General features: G+C 36.9%; 1 protein-coding gene across 17 annotated transcripts in view; it reads right to left on the minus strand.

Annotated features, from left to right (window-relative positions):
• ptk2aa (protein tyrosine kinase 2aa) overlaps positions 1–20,770 on the minus strand; it is a 158,007-nt gene that overhangs the window by 38,662 nt on the left and 98,575 nt on the right. For 3 of the 17 annotated variants that reach the window (XM_088929422.1, XM_088929421.1, XM_088929414.1), the window contains 7 exons: positions 20,440–20,580; positions 19,834–19,911; positions 17,622–17,729; positions 15,896–16,013; positions 14,344–14,374; positions 12,931–12,983; positions 3,758–3,814 (listed from right to left, as the gene is read on the minus strand). In XM_088929422.1, the coding sequence (XP_088785548.1) occupies positions 3,758–3,814; positions 12,931–12,983; positions 14,344–14,374; positions 15,896–16,013; positions 17,622–17,729; positions 19,834–19,911; positions 20,440–20,580 (586 nt within the window). Of the gene's footprint in view, positions 1–1,891; positions 1,913–3,757; positions 3,815–4,926; positions 4,945–8,578; positions 8,666–12,930; positions 12,984–14,343; positions 14,378–15,895; positions 16,014–17,621; positions 17,730–19,833; positions 19,912–20,439; positions 20,581–20,770 lie in introns of all 17 variants that reach the window. The other 14 variants (XM_088929418.1, XM_088929420.1, XM_088929413.1 and 11 more) reach the window with 8 other exon arrangements.

The raw sequence follows: 20,770 nt of genomic DNA on the forward strand, positions 1-20,770 counted from the left end.
AAACGTTTAGACTTATTTTGGTTTAGAAGCAAATCAGCAATAAAGAAATAATGTTTTTTTCACAACTGTTGAGTCAATGGAACCTGAATTTTTATTTTTTATTTTGCAAAGACTGATTCAATTTGTGTGATTTTGGAAAACAAAAAAGTATGGTGTAATATTTTAATTTAAAATTTAAAGTTTTAGAGAGGTATTTCTGTAGTTCAGAACAACAGAAGTAAGAAAGATTTTGTACCTTGTCTAGGAAGATATAACACTATTTTTAACTTGCCAAGAAGCAAATGAAAGGTGCTTTAAGAAACATTTGCTTAATATTCAACTGGGTTCAGGAGAATCTCACAGAATCACTTATTTTCTAACCACTTTTCCAATTCAGGTTCATGCAGGAGAGCCGGAGCCTATCCCAGAAAGCAATGGGTGCAAGGTGGGATACACCCTGGATGGGACAACAGTCCATCACATGACAGACACAAACACGCACACACCAGGACCAATTTTCCCAGAAGCCAGTCAACCTGCCAGTATGTTTTTTGGACTGTGGGAGGAAACCAGAGCACCTGGAGGGAACCCACATTAACGCAGAGAGAACATACAAATTCCATGCAGATAGCCCCACAGGAATTTAATCCAGGGCCCCAACTGCAACACCCTTCCATCTAATTGAGTCATTTTATACCAAAATATGACTATTGCCTGTGTACATTCCTAAAATAATATAAGAGATGACTCTGAATGTTTATTAAGAGCATTTGGTCCTTCTCTTTCTTGTTTGTTTTAATTGAGAAAGGGAAAACATTTTCCTCTACGGGCTCATTCTGGAATAGTAATCTCCTAATGTGTTAGGGAAGACTAAGACAAAAGAATCTCCAGGACATGAGAACCAACTATCATTTGCTTTTTCCAAACTGCCAATGTGGAAATCAACTGGGTTTTGATATGTCAGCTGGAGGATGGTCTTACTGTGAGATTCAGTCCTGTAAGAGCTTTGCCAGCACTACTGACAGCCGAATTCTTGGCCATCTCCACCACACAGACCCATCACTTAGATTGTTGTGTGCTATCTACTGGGAATGTCTAAATACAGCTGATTTAAGGTATAATCTGTATTCCAAATGGCAACAACGCTTCATGTACTTCAAACTGAGGTGGGTGAGCTCTAATAAACTTCATTAGCACCAGACACATGTAAAATTATGTAGACAGATTTTTAGCAACAATGTAACTTTAAATATACCAAGTGTAAGCAGAGGTTTAAAACTATACATTTAAAAAAAGAAGGCAGTAGTTCTTGTAATTCACACTCACACACATTTGTGATTTCAGGCATACTGAGGATTTCACCGAGCAAGTTTTGTCAACTTATTAACTAATGTTTAAAAGCCATGTTTAATACTGAAGATTTGCCATACAGAACTACCCACTCAATGTTCTGCAAACCATGTAGAGAACTTGAGGCTCTACTGATGCATAATGCATAGAATGAATACTCCAATCATAACCAAGTATTAAAAAAATGATCCCCATCATCCTTCCCATGTCTTTTCATTCTTGTATGGAGAACTTAGTCAGCTGTCAGAATAAACCAAGAAACAGCACAGACGCTTTGAAATTCACTTCAGTCATGTTACATACGGTAGCAGTCTGGTAAACAATTCAATATTTTAAATTGGATTCAGTACATAAAAGTACATTTTTTGTTTGATGAAACCACCATCTTAGGAGCTTGTTTTTGAAATCATTAAATCAATTAATTCCAAGTGACACAAAAAAATGTATGAAAGGTAACCAAACAAAAACAAGCCAAAGTAAAAAAACAACAACAACACAGCAGACATTTAGGACAGGCAGCAAGCACACTGTAACAGTGAAAGGAAAAGAGGAACACCATTACCTTCATCTAATCCATAGCTTTCTGCAGTGCAGTTAATGGAAAGAAAAATCAAAAAAGCTGTTTTTTAGAGCACATCAGATTTGTGATGACACTGACATTGCATTGTTTTTGACGCAAGTGGACTAATGCCTTTAGCAACAACATTACACAGGAAAATGATTCAGCAGCAGAAACATACAGTATATCTATATTAAATAAAAATGACAGTATCAGTGCACTCAATTGACTTCAATGTTTTTTTTTCCTGCAAAGCAATGCAGCAGCCATGACAATGACAACAGTCTAAACTGCTTTCAGAGATGTTACAGTACAAATATAGTATATTAAAAATCCCAGGTACTATATCTTTATAATTAGGGGGTAATGGGTTTGCTTGCATTCATATTGCTAGAAGAATGAAATAATCATGTTTGTAGTACTATCACACTAAAATTCATTTTGTGAACTACACTGAAAATTAAGGCATGTTGTCATATTTACAGTATATTACAGTGAAATCCACTGGGGTACTGTCACTGATGACCATTCCTGCTGATACACATGCATGCTGAAAAAGGTAGCGTCTACAAACCTGCAGTGGGGAATTTCCCCTTTAGCTGAAGTGTAGGGTGTATACCTTTAAAAAAGATAGCCACTTGTTCTCATCCCAAAGATTTTATTAGTGTAAGTAAATTTGCACAAATACATTTTCTGTTGTAAGGAATAATTTAGCCATGATTTAGTAAGTTCTTAAAAGAAATGTCACCAAGAATTTGCTGTTGGGTTCATTAGGTTCAAGAATTGACTCAAACTGCTTTATAAAATTAAATCCTCTCAATCAATATGTGCTACAGTACAAATTTCTCTGGTGTTAATGCATAGAATTTTAACTAATTAGGTTTTGTTGCTAGAGGATTAGATTGTCACATTTGAAAAACATACAGTTCGATGCATGGTATTTCCTGCCCAAATACTAATACTACTACTAAAATAATAATATAAGTAAAACAAACTTTTTCCATAAAGCAAAGATATGAACATCAAACAACTAATTTTGAAAGAACGGCAAATGTTTTGCTCCTAATGGAAATAAATGCCGCTCACATTCTGGTTTACAGGTTAGAGAGAATTCCTTCCTTCCTAGAGAAGTAGCCTTTCACAGAGAGGCACAACTAGTCAGCTGATTTCGGCTGTTTCCCCCATGATGATTTCTCATGGAAAATAAGCACAGGAATAACATTTCACACTGTTTATTCAACATTACTGATTTTACTACCTCGATACAGATTAAAATACAGAAAACATGGAACATGTCTCACTCCAGTGAACCAAGCTACCCATGCTTAATTGTTAATAGATTTAATTTTAATAATCAAAAAAAGGGAAACCTAAGACATGACATGGCAATGCTCAATAGAGCTGAGGTAGGAAAAGTAAATTGAACACAAACTGCCAACAGATCAAGCTGATAATGCTGCACACTGAGAAACAAACAAATGTACAAAATTCATTTAACAACCTAGTGTAATGATCTCAAAAAGGTTTAGAATTCATGATAAAATAAAGCCAGGTTATTTGATTAAAGGAAATACTATATCCTTCATTTTGAATCACACCAGAACTGCCAATTTAAGGAATGTAATTGTAGCCGTCTTTTAGGGATTTTAGTGATGCTTCAGGAAAGAAAGAGCCAAAAAGACAAGCAATATTTTTTAAAAAGTAGGTTAAGGTTTTACAAACAAACCATGATCAAAGAAACTTGAAAAGAAAACATATGTTCTTGCAGTCAAATCTGGTCTCCAGATAACTCTCACAGCTACTGCTATGAGACATAAAACTCAGGCTAGTTTCCCTGCTGCCTGACCCCACATTTGCTGTTGTACTTACTGGAGGGCATGGTGTATGTATCCTCTTCGTCTATGATTTCTGCATAATCATCTGTCTCTGCAAGAAAACAAACTTTTTTAGGGTTTGAGAAGTCCCACAGGCATCTGTGTTAAATCTGAAATGCTTCTTTTGGTTAAAGAAAAGCAATTGGGCATTAAAACTTCCTCATTTTTCCGGACACACACACACACTCCTCCCCGCCCATCCACACTATTATGACAGCTTTTGTGTAGTGTAAAATGCACTGTCCAATAAGAGCACATAAACACAGCTATGATATCTGAGAGAGGGAGAGGGAAGGAGGAGGAGGGGTAAAGGGATGTGATTTTTTTTTAGAGAGAGAAACTTCAGGAAAAACAGATTAAGTCATCAGTAACTCAGAGTCATCTTGTCTGTAACACCGCTTCTAGGAAAATGTTACAGTAAACGAAGCCAATGCTTTTAACACAAGAATTTTGGAGCTCTAAAAGGACTTTTTTTTGGCTGAATAAAAGTCTTTAAGATAATGCTTAGGATGAGGTAACTCAAAACAGCAGCTGCAAAATGTTCCTAACATCACTGGGTTATCTTCGGACAGAATGAGACGAGACAGGCCCAAGTAATTATTGTCAAACTATAGCACCACAGATTAATTCATCCATATTCAGAACACTGCTTTTCCTGCCATAGCCTAGAGAAGCACAAGGAGCAAGGCAGAACAGAGAACGCAATATTGGTCTTGCTCTATATGGGATGCAGGTCAGTCTTAGAGCCACAGAGAAACAACGGTTTGGAACAGAGAATCAAACTTAGTGAGCTGGTATTTGTGTCATGGGAGTACATCCATTACTCGGAGATCACCCATGTGGACATGCAGAGAACGTGCAAACTTCACAGAGAAGGTGCCCCAGCCCAAAATCTCATACATCTACTTGTGAAACCAACCCAAATTTAAATTTTACTACTTCCTCATTCTCATCAAGATTTCATTCAACCATATACTATTATGATAGAAATATACACTATGTATATTTACGTTTCACACTGAAAACCAAAAAAGCATAGCAGCATACAATTATGAAACTCAATGTACAGCATGAGATATAATCAGCCAATAAGTCATCTAACCTATTTTTGATATTAGTCACAGGAACAGACAGAAATAGTAAAAAGGATATGTAAAAAATTACCATCCCCACTTATTTCATCTGGAGATCCAGGTAGCATGCAAAGAGCAAGGAAAAAGGGAAAGAGAAGCAGAAAAAAAGATTACTTAATTAAAGAGTCATTAAAAACTGATACATGATTAAAAAATTTTAAAGGCCCATAGTCTACTTTTTGAACAATCTGTTAAAAATGTTTGGCTTTGAAGTTAGAATTCAATGATTTATGCATGCAATGAAGCTGCAGTGCAGTTTACCGGCTACCTGAATTACAATTTGATTCAAACATAAACAAAGAGCAAAGCTCTCCACAGACCTGTCAGCACTGTAACAAAGGGTTAATTTAGATCAGCAGCATTCAAGATCTTAATTAATAATCAGTTTAAGTGTGAGAAGGGAATCCAGAAGCAGCCATTGCAAAGTCTGTGAAGCAGTCTCACAGCCACCAGGGAGCAAGGTTTGTTAAAATTACCTCCTGAAGAAGGCAAGGTGCTGAATGAAGTGGTATTTTGTTCCGATACCCTCTTGTTATATTTCAAACATCATATATAAATATAAAACAATATTAGCTCAAAGTTTATTTTTTTTTTATACTGAAAGCACACCTTTAGGAATGCAAACTTGCTCTGTATGGTCTTTCTTTCCCTAGTCCCGAGATATTGTTTGTGTGTTTAATTATGACACTAAATCATAGTGACCTACTGCATCTGTATGGCAGCTCATCATATATTTACTGGACTCCTTATACAAATACATTCAAATGTCACCCTACAAGTAATGCTCTTGATTTTTAATTTATTACTGATGACTTATTATTCAACATACGTATACATTCATAGCAATAAGATGAGTGAAAATGTCCTGAGACTTATTTTTCAATACAGTTCCCATTACAGTCCTGTCCTCTGTACCAATGTGGAAGCCATGCCATTATAGCTCTGCAAAAGAAAGCTTTGACACATGACTGTTTTCACGTTGTCAGTGGATTGAAAATGGTGCTTCTATAAGGCATCTTTCAGAGGGCTGAAGAAATGAAAGCCAGAGGGGACAGGTGTGGACATCTGTGGATCGCTATTAGCACTTTACCTTTTACAGCCGAAAAATTCAATCACAGCTCTCCACTTAAAACACGATTTCACTATTTTAGCCATTCTGAACTCTGTATGCACTTATATGCTAGGGGTGGGGCCAAAATTAATTGTCAGCAGTGGCTGTAAACTAAGAAGTCATTGTTGGCGAAGCACTAATTTCAAATGCAAAACTATTAAAACTATTTAGAAAAAAATTAGGAACCTCATTTTTGAGGTGACTCTCATACATAGTATTTAAACAACTGAAAACATTTAAAACAATGCTAAACTTCATTCATTGAGTTCAAGGTACTGTAATGCAACAAACCCTTTAAAAGTACATAAAGATTAAAATGCATATCAAATACGTAGCCATTAAGATTTTTTAATCAAATTACAACTACAAATGATGAAGGGTTTTAAAAATCTAAGAGCAAAAAAGTACATTTTAAATTAATTCAGTTCTGTAAATGGGACATAAATAGCTTTATTCTGTTACTATACAAGTTACAAAATACTAATGCAATACAGAGTATAAAAGATTTATAAATTCACATTTTCTACGTAAAGAAATGTTACAGGTAGTGCTTTCAACTATGATTTCAATGGTTTTGAGTTGCTATTGCAAATTTAAGTAATTTAACATCCTAAATATGTTGTTCTGTCAACAAATACTTGCTCAAGTACAATAATTAAGAAACCAAACCCCTCATGTGTGTATCACTACAGCTGCAGCATTAAGCATTAAAACTTTTTTTTAATTTACATCACACAGAAAACGATGACTGTGGATTTCCAGCAGAATCCAGAACTATCCAAATCCAAGTACAAACCAAAGCGTAAGGAAAATCTTTAACTTCCAGGAGATGTAAGCAAAATGCCACACTGATGGAGTAATAATTAGCAGGTTTTTTAAATTAGTTTTTATGGGAAGTAAATATAAAAAGCTAAATTTAGCCCACATTCTGGCAGTTTTGCAGCACATTCATCTGTTTTCAGATTAAAATGAAAAAGAAGTGATTCATTCCGTTGTGTCAAGGGTTTTAACTGAGTTTGTAGGTAATTTAAAAGCTCCTATTCTAGACAAAATGAACTAATCTAATCCTTTAGACAAAAACACAGTTATCTAATCTTCACCATCCTGTGAAGCCTTTTCAGCTTCAATTACGTCTTCTCAGAACAGAAAGATACCGCCTGGGGAGAGCTCCACTGTTATTTCCCTGCTCGTCAGAGAGGCAGTGAAGTCTGCCCAAACTTAAGCCAAGGTGCCTTGGTAAATCACTGGAAAAGAGTGTTGCCATGCTAGTTCTTTCTTCAAAAAATAACCTCAACAGTATGCACTTATAGTCAAAGAGGCAACACAAATTTGACAGAAGGAATGAGAATCTCCATACCTCAACACACTCACATGTGCAAGTACAGACAAGGCCAGTATAGTTGTAGGTTTAACAAAGTTGCTGACTGTATGTAGGTTAAGTCTCCATATCACATGTGAAACTTTACACAGTACCACCTATTGTTTACTGTATTTCCTACCATGTGTTTCTTTTATGGACACTAATCAGGAACAGCATGTTCACAAACTTGTTTCTTAAAATCTACTGAAGGGAAAAAATGTTTTCAATATGGGGAATTTCCAGTCTTCAGAAGGTAATCATGACAGGAGCCTGAGGTACATCCCATGTGTTGTTTTATGGGGTGTGACACTTTTCAGGCAGTAGCATGATCATGGTTGGTTATTAAAAGTTGTGGATGCAGTATTATACGGTTTTAGCTGGATAACAGAGCAGTGGTTTGTCATTCAATCTATTTAATCAAGCAAACAAAAGACTGAGAATGCAGTACCGAACCAAAACGAACACATCAAATTAGGATTAACTGACATTTATTTTCGGAGACAAATCTAAAACATTGCAAGTCACGTTCATTTTTGTTGAAATTAGAGGCGTATATATTGGATGCAATTTCTAGTTAATACACTCAAAAATAGATTTAGTTTTCATGCGGTATTATTAAAAAAAAATCAAGGCAAAAGTAGCTCCACCCAGCCTTTTCTCCTCTGTCAAACTAGGGTAACTCAGTTTTCTTCCTGATTCATGTAAATCAGGGTCACAGGGGAGCTGGAGCCTAACCCGGCAAGCAATATGCTCAAGGCCAGATACACTCTGGATGGGACACTAGTCCATCGCAGGACAGAAACACGCGCACACTGATTTCCCAGAAGCCAATTGACCTGCCTAGTTTTTAGACTGTTGGAGGAAACCTACGCAAACGTGGGGAGAACATACAAACTCCACGTAGATAGCTCCCCCGATTCAGAACTGAAACCAGGGCCTCAGCCCTGTGAGGCAGCAATGCTAAACACTGTACCACAGTGCAGCCAAGAGTGGATTCACTGCTATTTCTGACTTAGTTAAATCTTTGAACTTTGGCTATCGACTGAAGTTGTAACAGGGCCGAGAGTGGACTTGGCCAGGATCAGCCCCTGGGCTTATTCACTGAGCCTCTGAGTGGGGTGAGGAGGAGGCAGACAGGTGGTGAGCTGGTTGCTGGGCTGGGTTAGTCAGGCAATCGGGAGCAGGCCAGCAGTGCCAGCGCGAGTGCAGTACCCTTGGGTGGAGACTGATGCGAACAGAAGATGAAAGGAAGGAGAAAGCGCCTGGCTTTCGTAGCTCTAGGCTGACTGTGATTCACTCCTTCGCACAGTGAGACAGGAGAAGAGGAAAGAGGAGAGAAGAAACAAGAAACTTCTTTGAGAAGAATGAATTCTGAAATTGGAAAAAGTCAAATTGACTCAAGAGTCTTTAAAATATAAGGTGGACATATTAAGCAAATTAAAAACACAGAATAAGAAATTGAAAAAGTGACACCGGTGTAATTATGGAATTATTCCTTTTAAGCATGATAACATCATATTAAATGCTCGTAAAAATCTGTGGAAACGAAAATAAATCAACAAAAATTGTTATTCAAACTAAGGGATTATTAACACAAATGCTTTTAAAAAAGGGTTTTATGAAATGTGCCATTTTTTGGCACTCTTTTTTGAGGTTGAATACCTTAAAATTTGAAACTTCTAAATGTTCAGAAAACTGTCATTGTTCACTATTTCTTATTTCTAACCATAAGCGTAAATAGAAGACCATATACATTTCCTAATCATATAGTTCTCCCTCTGGTGCTTGTCTTGTATTTTTATTTAGTAGAATACAGGTCCTCAGAATTGCTCCGGGAGTTCTGACAACACAGCATGATAATGCCATTAGCTATTCCATTCACAAGAGGAAGCTGGCCTTTGTGCAGTAAATAGGACTGTTCACATCAAGAACGAGAAGGAAAGGGAAAACTTAAACGCAATTGAGAACAGGTCATTCCAACCATACGATCAAAAGCGAAAGGCAAAACATTTTTTCCCCACAGCAACATCCAATTGCTTCTTGACCAAAAGAAATACACCGGCTTTCAAACTAAATAGGGCTGATATTTTCTACACCATTACCTCCCAAGGTACTTTTATTTCCAGGCAGTGATCCGAACCTGACTTGGTTTTGAAAAGTGTCCACTTAAGCACTGAACAATACGCAGGCATCATAAAAACAGAAAATAGAAAAGGAATAATTTCAATGCAACAAAGTTTGCTTCCAGTTTGTAAAGCAGCATGAACTGTTCTTTGACAAAGATTTTTCACATACAAGTTTATGTTGAAATAGAGGACATTTGTAACTCCTTGATTACAATACTTGGTATACAAAGCGTCACACACACACACACTTGCAAATTAAGTGTGCCAACAAAACATTGTATGTGAACTTCTGTTTGAATTTTGACCTACCTACAGTAAGTGATTACAAATATAGGACTAAAATGACAAAATGAACTTTTTTTCTTAATCGTTATATTTAATTCTTATTGCAATGATATGAGCACAGTCTCGCAGACTAACTTTAGCCGTCTAAACTGCTATAACCATAAACAAACCACAAGCCTCACTGGTTTAAGATAGTGTAATATACACTGAATCCTACTGCAAATCCCAGAGTGATGCTCAACAGAAAAATACTTCAGCATCTCACTACTTCAGAAGTGGTCATGTAGCACATTCTATGCACCAATTAGCCCTGTCAGTATGTAGTGATTTGCGGTCCCTCTTATGATATTATAATGTAGCTCTGTGTGGAGTGATTAGAGTACTGAGACAGAGAAGACTGCCAGTGTCTTCAGCATTCCCAAATTGGTTATCTGATAAGTCATCTCACAAGAAACCCTTTCAAAGTCCAGTCTGTCAGAGGCTTCTCTTAGCCTAGACACTGGGTCACAAAGCACACAGGGCTGTCTGTGCTCTCTTGGATCACTATAGTTTCAATCAGTTCTTTATTTGTCACTCACTGACTCTGGCATTTAGCATTTGCCTGTTATACTGTATGGGCCCGTTATTATAGGCTGTTGTTCCTGACATTTAAGATAATAAATGTCATGAAACATTAGCATTTAGACTGTTGGTGAAAACAAGTCAATATGGCTCATTTATCTAGAAACGTTACTGAGCAATGCAGTTTGCAGATGGAAACCTTCTGTTGTACAGATCTGCAAGTTGATTAAATTGCCAAATTCAGCTGTGAAGATCTTCATTCTGGCTTAATGCCTAGGCAGTGTCCACCAGTACCAGGGAAATGGGGTTTGTTATTCTTTAAAATTCCAAATACTCCTAACTTCTTAGGTTTTAAACATACGGCATTTAAATTCAAACACCTACCTTAAAAGGACATATCTATTTGATGCATCCACTTACAGCTAATGAGGTCAAAACTGTTGAAAAGGCGGATGCCTTCTTGACCACATGAAAAGGCCACCTCATTTTGCACAATTTTTCAATCTATGTTAATAACATTCAATAGCATAAATCAGGAACAAGCAACTTGTGCTATATAACACTGTCTGAATCAAGCTGATGAACAGTAGTAACTGCTACCCTGATCAACGAGACTATTTTGACCACATAGTTCACTAAGTGGCTAAACTGTTGTCTTAACTAGAATTAATTTACCCATACACTAAAACTTCACTGGAATCTTCTGTTAAGCATCCCGACCATTCCCTCAGATAAATAACCAGATGAACCAAGTAGATACCATAGGTATGTACTCCTTCAATAATACGCGCGACTCTTTTGCTTTCTTCTTTCCAATCAAATGTCTGTACGATACACGCAATGTAATGAAAAATAACATTTTAAGCTTTTCGTGGCATGAAACCAGGTCTTAAAAAAAGAATGTGCGACTGTAACACTATACCCTTTTATCGCTAAGAATGTTTCAGAGCAGTCCCGTGCAATGCTTGAGCATGTGAATATATACATGTAGCCGTAAATTCTTAACTTTTTCATGGGAAAACCCCAAATACCCACCATTCCAGCTAGCAAAAATCCATCTACACTAAAATAAGTAACTTTACTTGTGAGAAATCCGCCATCAGCTTATCAGTAAAGACACGGGAAAGACACGTGTCCTTGAAGCTGTCATGGAAGAGGCTTGCAGTTGTCTAGCACAAGTGTTGCTTCTGTTGGCCAGTGAAGAGACAAGGGGCTGGCAGGTTTCCATGGAAAGGCCAACAGTGGAAAAGCAGGACGCACTTTAGAGATTCATCGCAGCTGCTTGCTGTCCCTCGTCATTTCTTTGGCAGCAATGTGCAATCTCCGCGTGCTAATCCGCTAGCACTTTAATTTGTTACTAGCGCTGGCACATGTTGTGCTCGTTGACATTTATTGTCATTAGCAGTGTGGGTTCATGGCACAAACCACTCATCCACCCATTTATTAGAATGTGATATCTATTCTCTCCCTCCAGTTTCTAAGTGCACCACCCTTACACATGCTACTATACACATATCATTTCTAATATAAGGCGAATTTGCAATCACACAGACATTTTAATTAGAATAATCCATAAAGTTATTGTTTATAGCTATTTCTAGCTATAAGGTAATTTACGAGGTAATCACCTTGTTAAGAGGTTCAGCAAAGAAGCAGAATTACAGGCTTACGGGGAAACAATTATTTTAGAAATGTTTCCTGTTAAACACTTTTTGTAGGCATTTTTCAGAAAAATGTTAATTCCTCACCTGGGGTGGATTTCTTATATATAGTACTCAAAGACACAAAACAGTTTCAGGATAGTTTTCCTGATGAATAAATCTATCAAGTTGATCATGAAGGATCACGCAAATTTAATTTTTTGACAAAATGTTTTATTAATCAGCCCGACGTGGTCCACTTAACCCATGATCTCATTCTATCAGGCAAGACATTCTCAAAGTGACCCATAACCTGACAGTAATCTGGACTGAACACACACAACCTAATTATTGCTGAATGATGATACTGTCCAACAGCACTGCCCAACACTGGCCCATACAGCTAGAAAGCAGAAACCACGTTTAGTGTTTTCTCTAGAAGACTATTTTGAGGAAAACGCATGGTCACCAAATTCCACAGGTTAACAACATTGTTTGACTTCGTCTTACAGTATGTCTGCTTATGCTAAAATCTCATCTACCAGCCAGAGACACTGTTAATGAAAACGTATGCAAACATTTTTGACAAAATCACTTAGATAAAATTAAAACACAGGTGTAAAAAAGTTTAAAATACACACAAAACAAGGAATGTCACGATAGCCTACATTGTTCTGACAACAGTATTTATAGAAACACCAAATGGATGCAACATGTGTCAGTTTACAAGTCTATGGTAAGGATCCTACCTGATTAGATTAAAATGCTAAATTTACTCCTGGTCAAAACACAACACAACAAGCATTCATTAACAACTTCCAATTGTATGAGTGAGATATTTGCTTTGAAATAGCTAAAGAGTTTTCATCTGAATGCTCCACACCATATTATACTTGAATGGGAATGCTAGTTTAGAAGCAGTAAAGCAATTAAGTCGTGGCAGTGCCTGTACCTGAGACAGAGACCGTCCGTGTTCGAACTCCTTGCTTCTCGTTGTTAGCAAGTCTGTAAAAGAGAGGTTTGAAAAGGTGAATGTTGTACATTCTCCAAGGAGATGGTGCATTAGAAATTCATTCTGTCTGTCCCCAGCAAGGCATTCTACAGAAACTAGCTGGACTGTTCCATTTACAGTCTGTGCACTTTTGGTAGGGGTGCTGCTTTCAACACACGAATCAGGAGCTACCACTGGGGCACGCTTAAAAAGAGGCAGGCACGAGTCCTTTGAAAAGGATCAAATTAACATCACAACACATAGAGAAATTCCTTACTATTCAGCCAAAACTCGAGAGAAGCCTGTTTGGTTTTTAGAAGAAACCTGAAATCTGACCCACATGCTCAAAGTCTGTGCAGATGTAAAAAAAGCTTTGGCTTTAAAATATTTTGCCTTATTTGACCAAAGCAGAGTGTGCCACAGTTCTGACTGAATAGGTATAATTGTTGAAGACTGTGAGCATGGGAAAGGAAGTAATACTAATTTTAACAATACTTTGATAAGAAATATACAAGTATACACGGCTGGCATTATCAAAAAAAGCATAAGAAATTTTTATTATACCATAGGGGAAAAATATGGACACACAACATACATCTAAATACATAAAAAACTATGCTAACAAAACAAACAACAAAAAACTATACTAAGTAGTGAAAGAAAACTACTATTTGTTTCAAGTGACAGAGTTGGTTTAAATGTTTTCATCAGTAATTCAGGTAGTTACATTTTTCAACAACATATTTAAAGTTAAAAGGATTATTTTTTGGTACAACTTCAGACAACTTGGAAAAATATGTAAAACAAGGAAAAAAATAACTTTTCTCTCTCTATTCAATTTTAAACAGAGGTCAGCCCTGGTATGGTTTATCAACTGTTTAGGCAGAGAGTTGTTTAGAAGTTGTTTGTAATCCCAGCCATGTAGGAACAGACACTTTCTTGTACTTGATTTCTCAGAAGACATGCAGAGATCCCCTGGAACATCTTTCAGGCTGAAGCTGCCCTATGCACTCAGACGTTAATGTTGCCTCTTCTCGGCTTCAGGAACATTTTTAAATTTCACTAATGCATACATCTAGAACATTATTCTGTTATTTAAGGAAAAATACCTTATATTAAAAAACAAAAAGATTCTGGCTTTCATAGAAAACTGTGGCAAAAGGCTAGCCTCAAGGTCTCCAGTTTTCGTTCTAGCAATCTAACCATTAAATCCTTTCTTTCTATCATTACTGTATTTGCTGACACTTTAACAGAACTTTCTTACAGTTCCTTTACAATTCTGTTTTTCTGCTTCTATGTTTTCTGAGCTGACCTGGCATACAATAGTTATATTAAGATAAATATATTCATAATACAAATAATTTGTCAACTTACTTTGGGATTGATGGTAATGCTCTCTCTCCCTCTGCTGAAAAGAAAAAAAACAACAATGTTGAGTAAAGGAAGACATGCAAATAAATGTCATGGCACGCCTGTGACCCTGACACTTTATACACAGAAACCTGCAGAATTCACAGATCAGACACAAACGGAGGTCAGTTAAATGAGGCAAGTGTTTTCACTGCTAGTCCTGCAGGGCTCCATCTGGGTTAGAAGACTGTGCCAGTCTGAGGAAAACAGAACAGAGGCTGCAAAGGGACATCACAGCTTGAGGTTTTTTCAGGATAAATCATCTTAATGGCCTTCTAAAGCCATGTGTAAAATCTCACCTACTTGGCAAAGGATATGTTAATCTGCTCTGCGATTGGACAATATTGGCCAATATTCATGAACTGCATAAAATGAAAGTAGCACTAGTGCAATCAAAGCATTGCACATCACATAACAGGAAGATCAATGGTTAAACCCTGTAGCAATATGATAAAAACAGCTCTGTTTTTAGCTTACAGATGAAGCTTTTTGTTGGGCACACTCAAATCTGGAGGCACCAACGGTTTTGCCCATCCATAAATAAAGGGTTGCTCAACTTTAATGAATGGAGATGTTATACTAAGGGAATCGTCAGTCTGTTCAGAAGTCATAAACTTGGCTTTGGGTCGGAAGGGGAAAACCTTGTCTCTTTCTTTCCAGCTTATAGTCACGCCACTGGAAACTAATTCCATTACAATAGCAAAACCACGAAAGTGCACCACAGTAACATTACAGTAAATTATCCTCTTCTTGTTTCAGGGTTAGCACCTAACACAATGTTAATAAAACACAGATCCTGAATTGAGAGCTGCATGAAATGTACTTCCCTCCAATTCCAAAGATGTGTTAATGGTTAGTGATGTTGTAACTAATCATAATTTCAGTTATGCTGCCATTTCCACTTTAGGGCTGTGATACTGAATATTGTTTAACAACCAGAGGCAGTGTGAAACCACGAAAAAAGAATGCACTATAATGCTGAATAAAATGAAAAGAGTCTCCACCGCATTCAAGTTTTCTTTTTCAGATTTTCATGAAACTTTGCTTTTGCATTTCAAAAACAGTGCTAATTATTTTTTAAACCAAAAAAGGAGATCTTTAGAGTTCTGTTCAATAGATTCTCATTATCAGAGAAAATAGTAAGTCCAAATAAATGTTTTCCAATATTCTCTACAGATTTAAAGTGAAGATTGAAATTACATGAATTATATTCAGAATGCAACAAATTTGTAGACGCTTTTAGGAAAATCTCTGAATCTCTGAAGGAAAACTAAAATCTATTTTTAAAAAAGAAAACTGGCTAATAATGTGTTTTTTAGCTAAATATAAAATAATTACCATTAGCTTTCAATTGCATTCACTATTGAAATGGTTAAAAGTTGAAACATTTATTGTAACTGCATACAAGAGCTCCTACAAAGGATGCAGTGTGTGTGCCACACACAACTGTTAAAAAGTTTCACTTTGACATAAAAATGAACAGCAACGGAGAGCATCAGAGATTCAGGAAACATACCTTTCTGTGGTCGAATAATGAAGGACTGGGAAGCTCCATTCACCAGTCGGCAGTAGCCATCTATCAGGTCAGCCATATTTTCTGCAATAGTCAGTGATGGCGTGGTCACTGTAAGAGGCTGAAAAACAGAGTCAACAAAGAGGCATTATCAACACTGCAAGTGCTCTGAATTGCACAGCTGCCCCATTACATCAAGATACCACACGCAACCACAGAACGCTAGACACACACAAGCAGAAACCCCCCCTTCCCAGTGCACAGACTTCCTTTGGCACCAGGGCAGAGGTCACTACCAGCAGACAGGAAAACAAGCCAGTGGGCTGGACAGGAGGACAGGGAACACCAGTCAAGTTCAGATCTGCTTTTTAATGTGGCCCCAAAGCCAGTACATGTTTCACTGGTAAAAACCGAATGAAGAAGAAGGCATCAGAACTTGGCTTATGCTTTAAAATTGCGAAGCACAAAGGTGTCACTGTATTTCAGCTAATGTTTAGCAATGTAATACTTTCAAGAATATTATGGTTTGTGTCGTTTGTCATAATTATGACTCCACCTTGCATATACTATAACTGCACAAAACCTCTTCTGTCTGACACCCTATTAAACAAGAAGGCATTTCCATGGAGAATTGGGAACTGAACCTAGGAAATACTATATCTTGTTCACATTTACTCCTCAGTCCATTACTTAAATAGACAAAATTGAAAAACTACAGTACATGTTTTGAACAGTCCTAGATGCTAGTGAAGATTCCCATATCCTTTTCCTGTAACAAGAAAGGAGCATGAAATACACAAAAAAGGCTTCACTGCTACAATACCAGAGCACCAGCATTGCATTGTGTCAACTAGAAAACTCTGTACCCGTTAACAAGACAGAACACAGCTGTAACACGGTCTCATGTCCTCTTCCCAGAACATTTATCAGCAAACACAGAAGCACAAGAAAAAAATCAGCTCTCTAAGTCTTTGAAATTGATATCTACAAAAATCTTTTACAATCTCACAATGCCAAGTGCTTTAAGATCCACACCAGTGAGAAAAAGGTTTTCGTGACACTGTTGCATTCCTTGCCATTCTTAACCACAAGGTTAGAAACTCCTACTTAACCACAAGCTCTAATGTTCTGACTTGGGAATTGCCAACTCTGGTACCTGGTTCCACAATCCAGGAGGTGTTCGATGTCTCCATAGGTTACAAACACGAAAGAAGTGTTAATTTGGACCAGAGAACTAAAAAATGATTCTTTCTTAATGAGAGGAGACCACTTAACTGCTCTAAACTTTTCTGGTAGTTAGTACTGTAGCTAATTTATCCAAGGATCTCATGCAGTCAATTCTCGAAAGAAGTCAGCATACCACCTTCAACATGAGTGGTAGCTTGTCCCATACTCCAACAACACTTTGTGTAAAGAAATGCCTTCTGTTCCTGGTTTTAAGTGCACTTCCAAGTAATGAAAGCAGTAGTTGTAGTTTATCGGCTCTCAGCAGTCCTAAGGTGTTGGCACTTTAGAATTTCCCGGAGCCCAGACTCCCAACATTTGGAATCGGTAATTTGTCATAAAATGAAGAAATGCAAATTATCCCCACATAAATTCTAATATACCCACAGAGGACTCAGCTAATTGGAATTACAATACATTCATCCCTTTGGCAAATGACACTTGTATTCCAATACTCCTCACAGACTGTATTGGGACAGTCTAGCCTCTCGTGATTGGTTCCTACCTCTGGGGCTCCAGCCACATTGAGTTGCAACATTCCTTTCCGATCCTTGTCATCACTGCTGGAGTACTGGATCGTCTGCACCTGGTTGAAGTTAGCCAGGTGGGTTGGCTGGACATATCGAAAACAATTACTTGTACATATCCCAGTACATTTTCGGAAAACCAAAACTATATTTGTTAAGCACCAAATCTAGAAATATAAGGTCAATTGAGAAAGATGTGTGGAGAGCAAAAAAAAAACAACAAAAGTGAGAACATTAAACAATTCTTTTAGACTGCAATCAGAAAAAATAGAGATATTGGGCTACTTGGATTTGTTGTGTACCTTTATGCCATAAATCTCTTAAAACTCTTTTCTCCTAAATTTGATGACAATGCAGTTTTACATGGCTTTAAAATTGTATTTTTTATGTGCAGTTTTATGTGTAATGTTATCCGTTTATGACTCTTGTCTACTAATGAGAGTGAAAAAGAACCTTACGCTTGAAAATACCTAAGCTTTGGGTTAGTCCCTGTTTTGAATTTGATTTCTTCGAATGCACAGTAAAAAGGAAATGGGACTGTAAATTGTTTTGAAAGAAAGAAGGAATTATCATTTAAATATAGATCCAGATTTCCCCTACAGGGTGTTTTATTTAATAAAAAGGGTTTATTCTGGATCTTTCTGCTCCACATACAAGCCCTAGAGCCTATTTGCTTATACTGTATCTCTACGAGGTCTGTGAAGTCCCTCATATTGAGGTCAACTGCTTTTATTACGCCAGAGTATTGTATGTTTAGTTTTATTTGAGCTGTAAGTTTCTCACTTCCCCCTACCTTCTGTGAAAACTGTTCATCATTCCATGTCATTATGACTGTTCCCAGAAATAAAGGTTCATTGCCAATTCTCCCCCATGGAATCTAGTTATAACCTTACTTTCACATCTTCCAACAAAACTTGAAAAGTTAAAAAGGGTGAAAAGTTCTTTTGTCTTTGGGGAAAAAAAATCCTATTTGTTTTCCATGTTTTAATATACCTAAGCCTTTTGTGGTGTAGATAGGTTATCCCTTTCCCATTATATCAGCACCTTGGGACTTATGAAATAATTTGTTCTCAGCAAAGCTGTTGGAAATTCCATTCTGGAGAAAAACTGTGAAACTGCGATAAGGGTTAGTGAAAAAACCCCAAAAAGTCTGCAACTCAAGGATGATCTGGTGTATCAGGTTTCAGCTCATGTCTAACTCAAAACCAAGGCAAAGCTTTGCACAGGTAGTGATAAGGTACTCAGATAACATCAGGTCACACTGAGCAGAGAACTACTGAAATAATTAGGATCTCTTCCAAATTAATAAATGCCTATGGAAAGTCAACTTATGTAAAAGGTATGTTATGTAAAAAAGTATGGCAATAGAGAAAACATAAGTAAAGGCAACATCCAAATGTATTCCTTGAATAATATAAAGTATAATATAAAATATTTCAAAGGCATCAAGAGCAGTTTCTTATGCAGTATGAGGTGTTGTGTTCTGAAGAATGATACTTCATAATTGGTTTGTCTGAATCAGTAAGTACTGCTTTGAATTACTCCATGCAAATATAAAGAAACTGCTAATAAAACACCTTTAATCTTTATACTTAAGCTGTATTTATTTTGCAATAAGATTGTTAAATGAAAATAATGAATTATCCAAAATCTAAACAGGCCGTGCATTAAAATCTCAATGGACTTGCAGGCTGAGAATATTTGTTAAACTTGCTAAACTACACTGTTTGTTTAGCCATACTGATAAACACAGGACTGTAATAGTGAAACACAAAGACTGCTCTGGATAATTATGCCCATTTTAAAATTGTAGACCCTTAACCTTCATGTTTGCTAATTTCAGAGCACTGTTAAACAATTCATCATTTATAAGGGCTTTTTTGTGATCGTTATGCTTATCCTACCAAAATATTCCTGCAGTGACCAATGATGAGGACCTGATCATTTCCCTACCTGTGTGCAACCTGACTTTCGTGACTGCAGAAGAGGTGCCGATTCAGCTCAGTTTTCAACAAAGACTTGTTAATACCCTCTTTTTGCACTTTCCTGGTGAAAGTGAGGCTTCTTTGCTCTACCTTCTTTTTTTAATGTGGGAGAGTAACAGACTTTCTCCCTGCTAACAGTGCTATTAGAAATAATGCATAATAAGCAAATAACAAATATGAAATACAATAAAACAAAAGCACTCACAGTTGAGCCCTTGTCTGTTAAGTAGCTGATTCCCTCTTCTGGTCCAATTGCTAATTCCACTGAGATCACCCAGCTTGACTGTTAAGAGAAAAGTAGTACTCAGGAAACTCATTTTCCTTGGATTACACGGTTTGATCAAAGTAATAACCTTAACATCAAAGTTCTAAAAAGGTGGATAAGCTTCTCTAGCTTCTGATCATTGGAAACACTGCAAATGCGAGACTGAGAACTCATCATACCAGTTGTGCCAAAAGAGGCATCTTTTGTCACACTCCATCTAACACAGACTGACATGAATGAAATCTCTTATTTCCACTGCATGCAGAAAATTGACTAATCTGAACAAATCCATCACAAAAAATATAAATATAAAATGGAATGTCCACAAGAAATTGAAGCATGGTTATAGAAAAAAAAAATCCACGAACAACTCCATTTTTGCTCTGCTGCCCAGCAGGTGTCACTATAGAACAACCGTCTCACAAGAAAGTACTAAAGACAGCAGACAAAGCTGGGCCTTACTTCACACAGTCCAGAATCAAACTTTTAGATTATGCTTTACAGTTTTCTAAAAGTACATATGCATAAAACTTTAATTTTACATACCCCAAGAGCACATTTAAAACACTCCTTGTCAAATCTGTAAACCGGCGACAATATTTCAAAGAATTTAAGAATACTTTGCTCATCATTCAGGTTTGCAAACTGTTTGAAGGTCTGCTGGATCAATTTTCGTAGAGTTTTGGCCTAAAAAATAAGACAAAACATGAGATATATTTGAAATAATTACAGTACTGCTTATGATCGCACGAATTGTTAAAGTATCATTAAAATACTAAAAATGAAATAATGGATTCCTTCTTGCTTGAAGTTGTGTCAGCTGTGCAGAAGTTGGTTAATTCAATCCTTAGGAACGAAGACAGAGAAAGAAAAAAGT

The sequence above is a fragment of the Atractosteus spatula genome, chromosome 12, assembly GCF_055471065.1.
Source record: "Atractosteus spatula isolate fAtrSpa1 chromosome 12, fAtrSpa1.hap1, whole genome shotgun sequence".
Taxonomy (NCBI): domain Eukaryota; kingdom Metazoa; phylum Chordata; class Actinopteri; order Semionotiformes; family Lepisosteidae; genus Atractosteus; species Atractosteus spatula.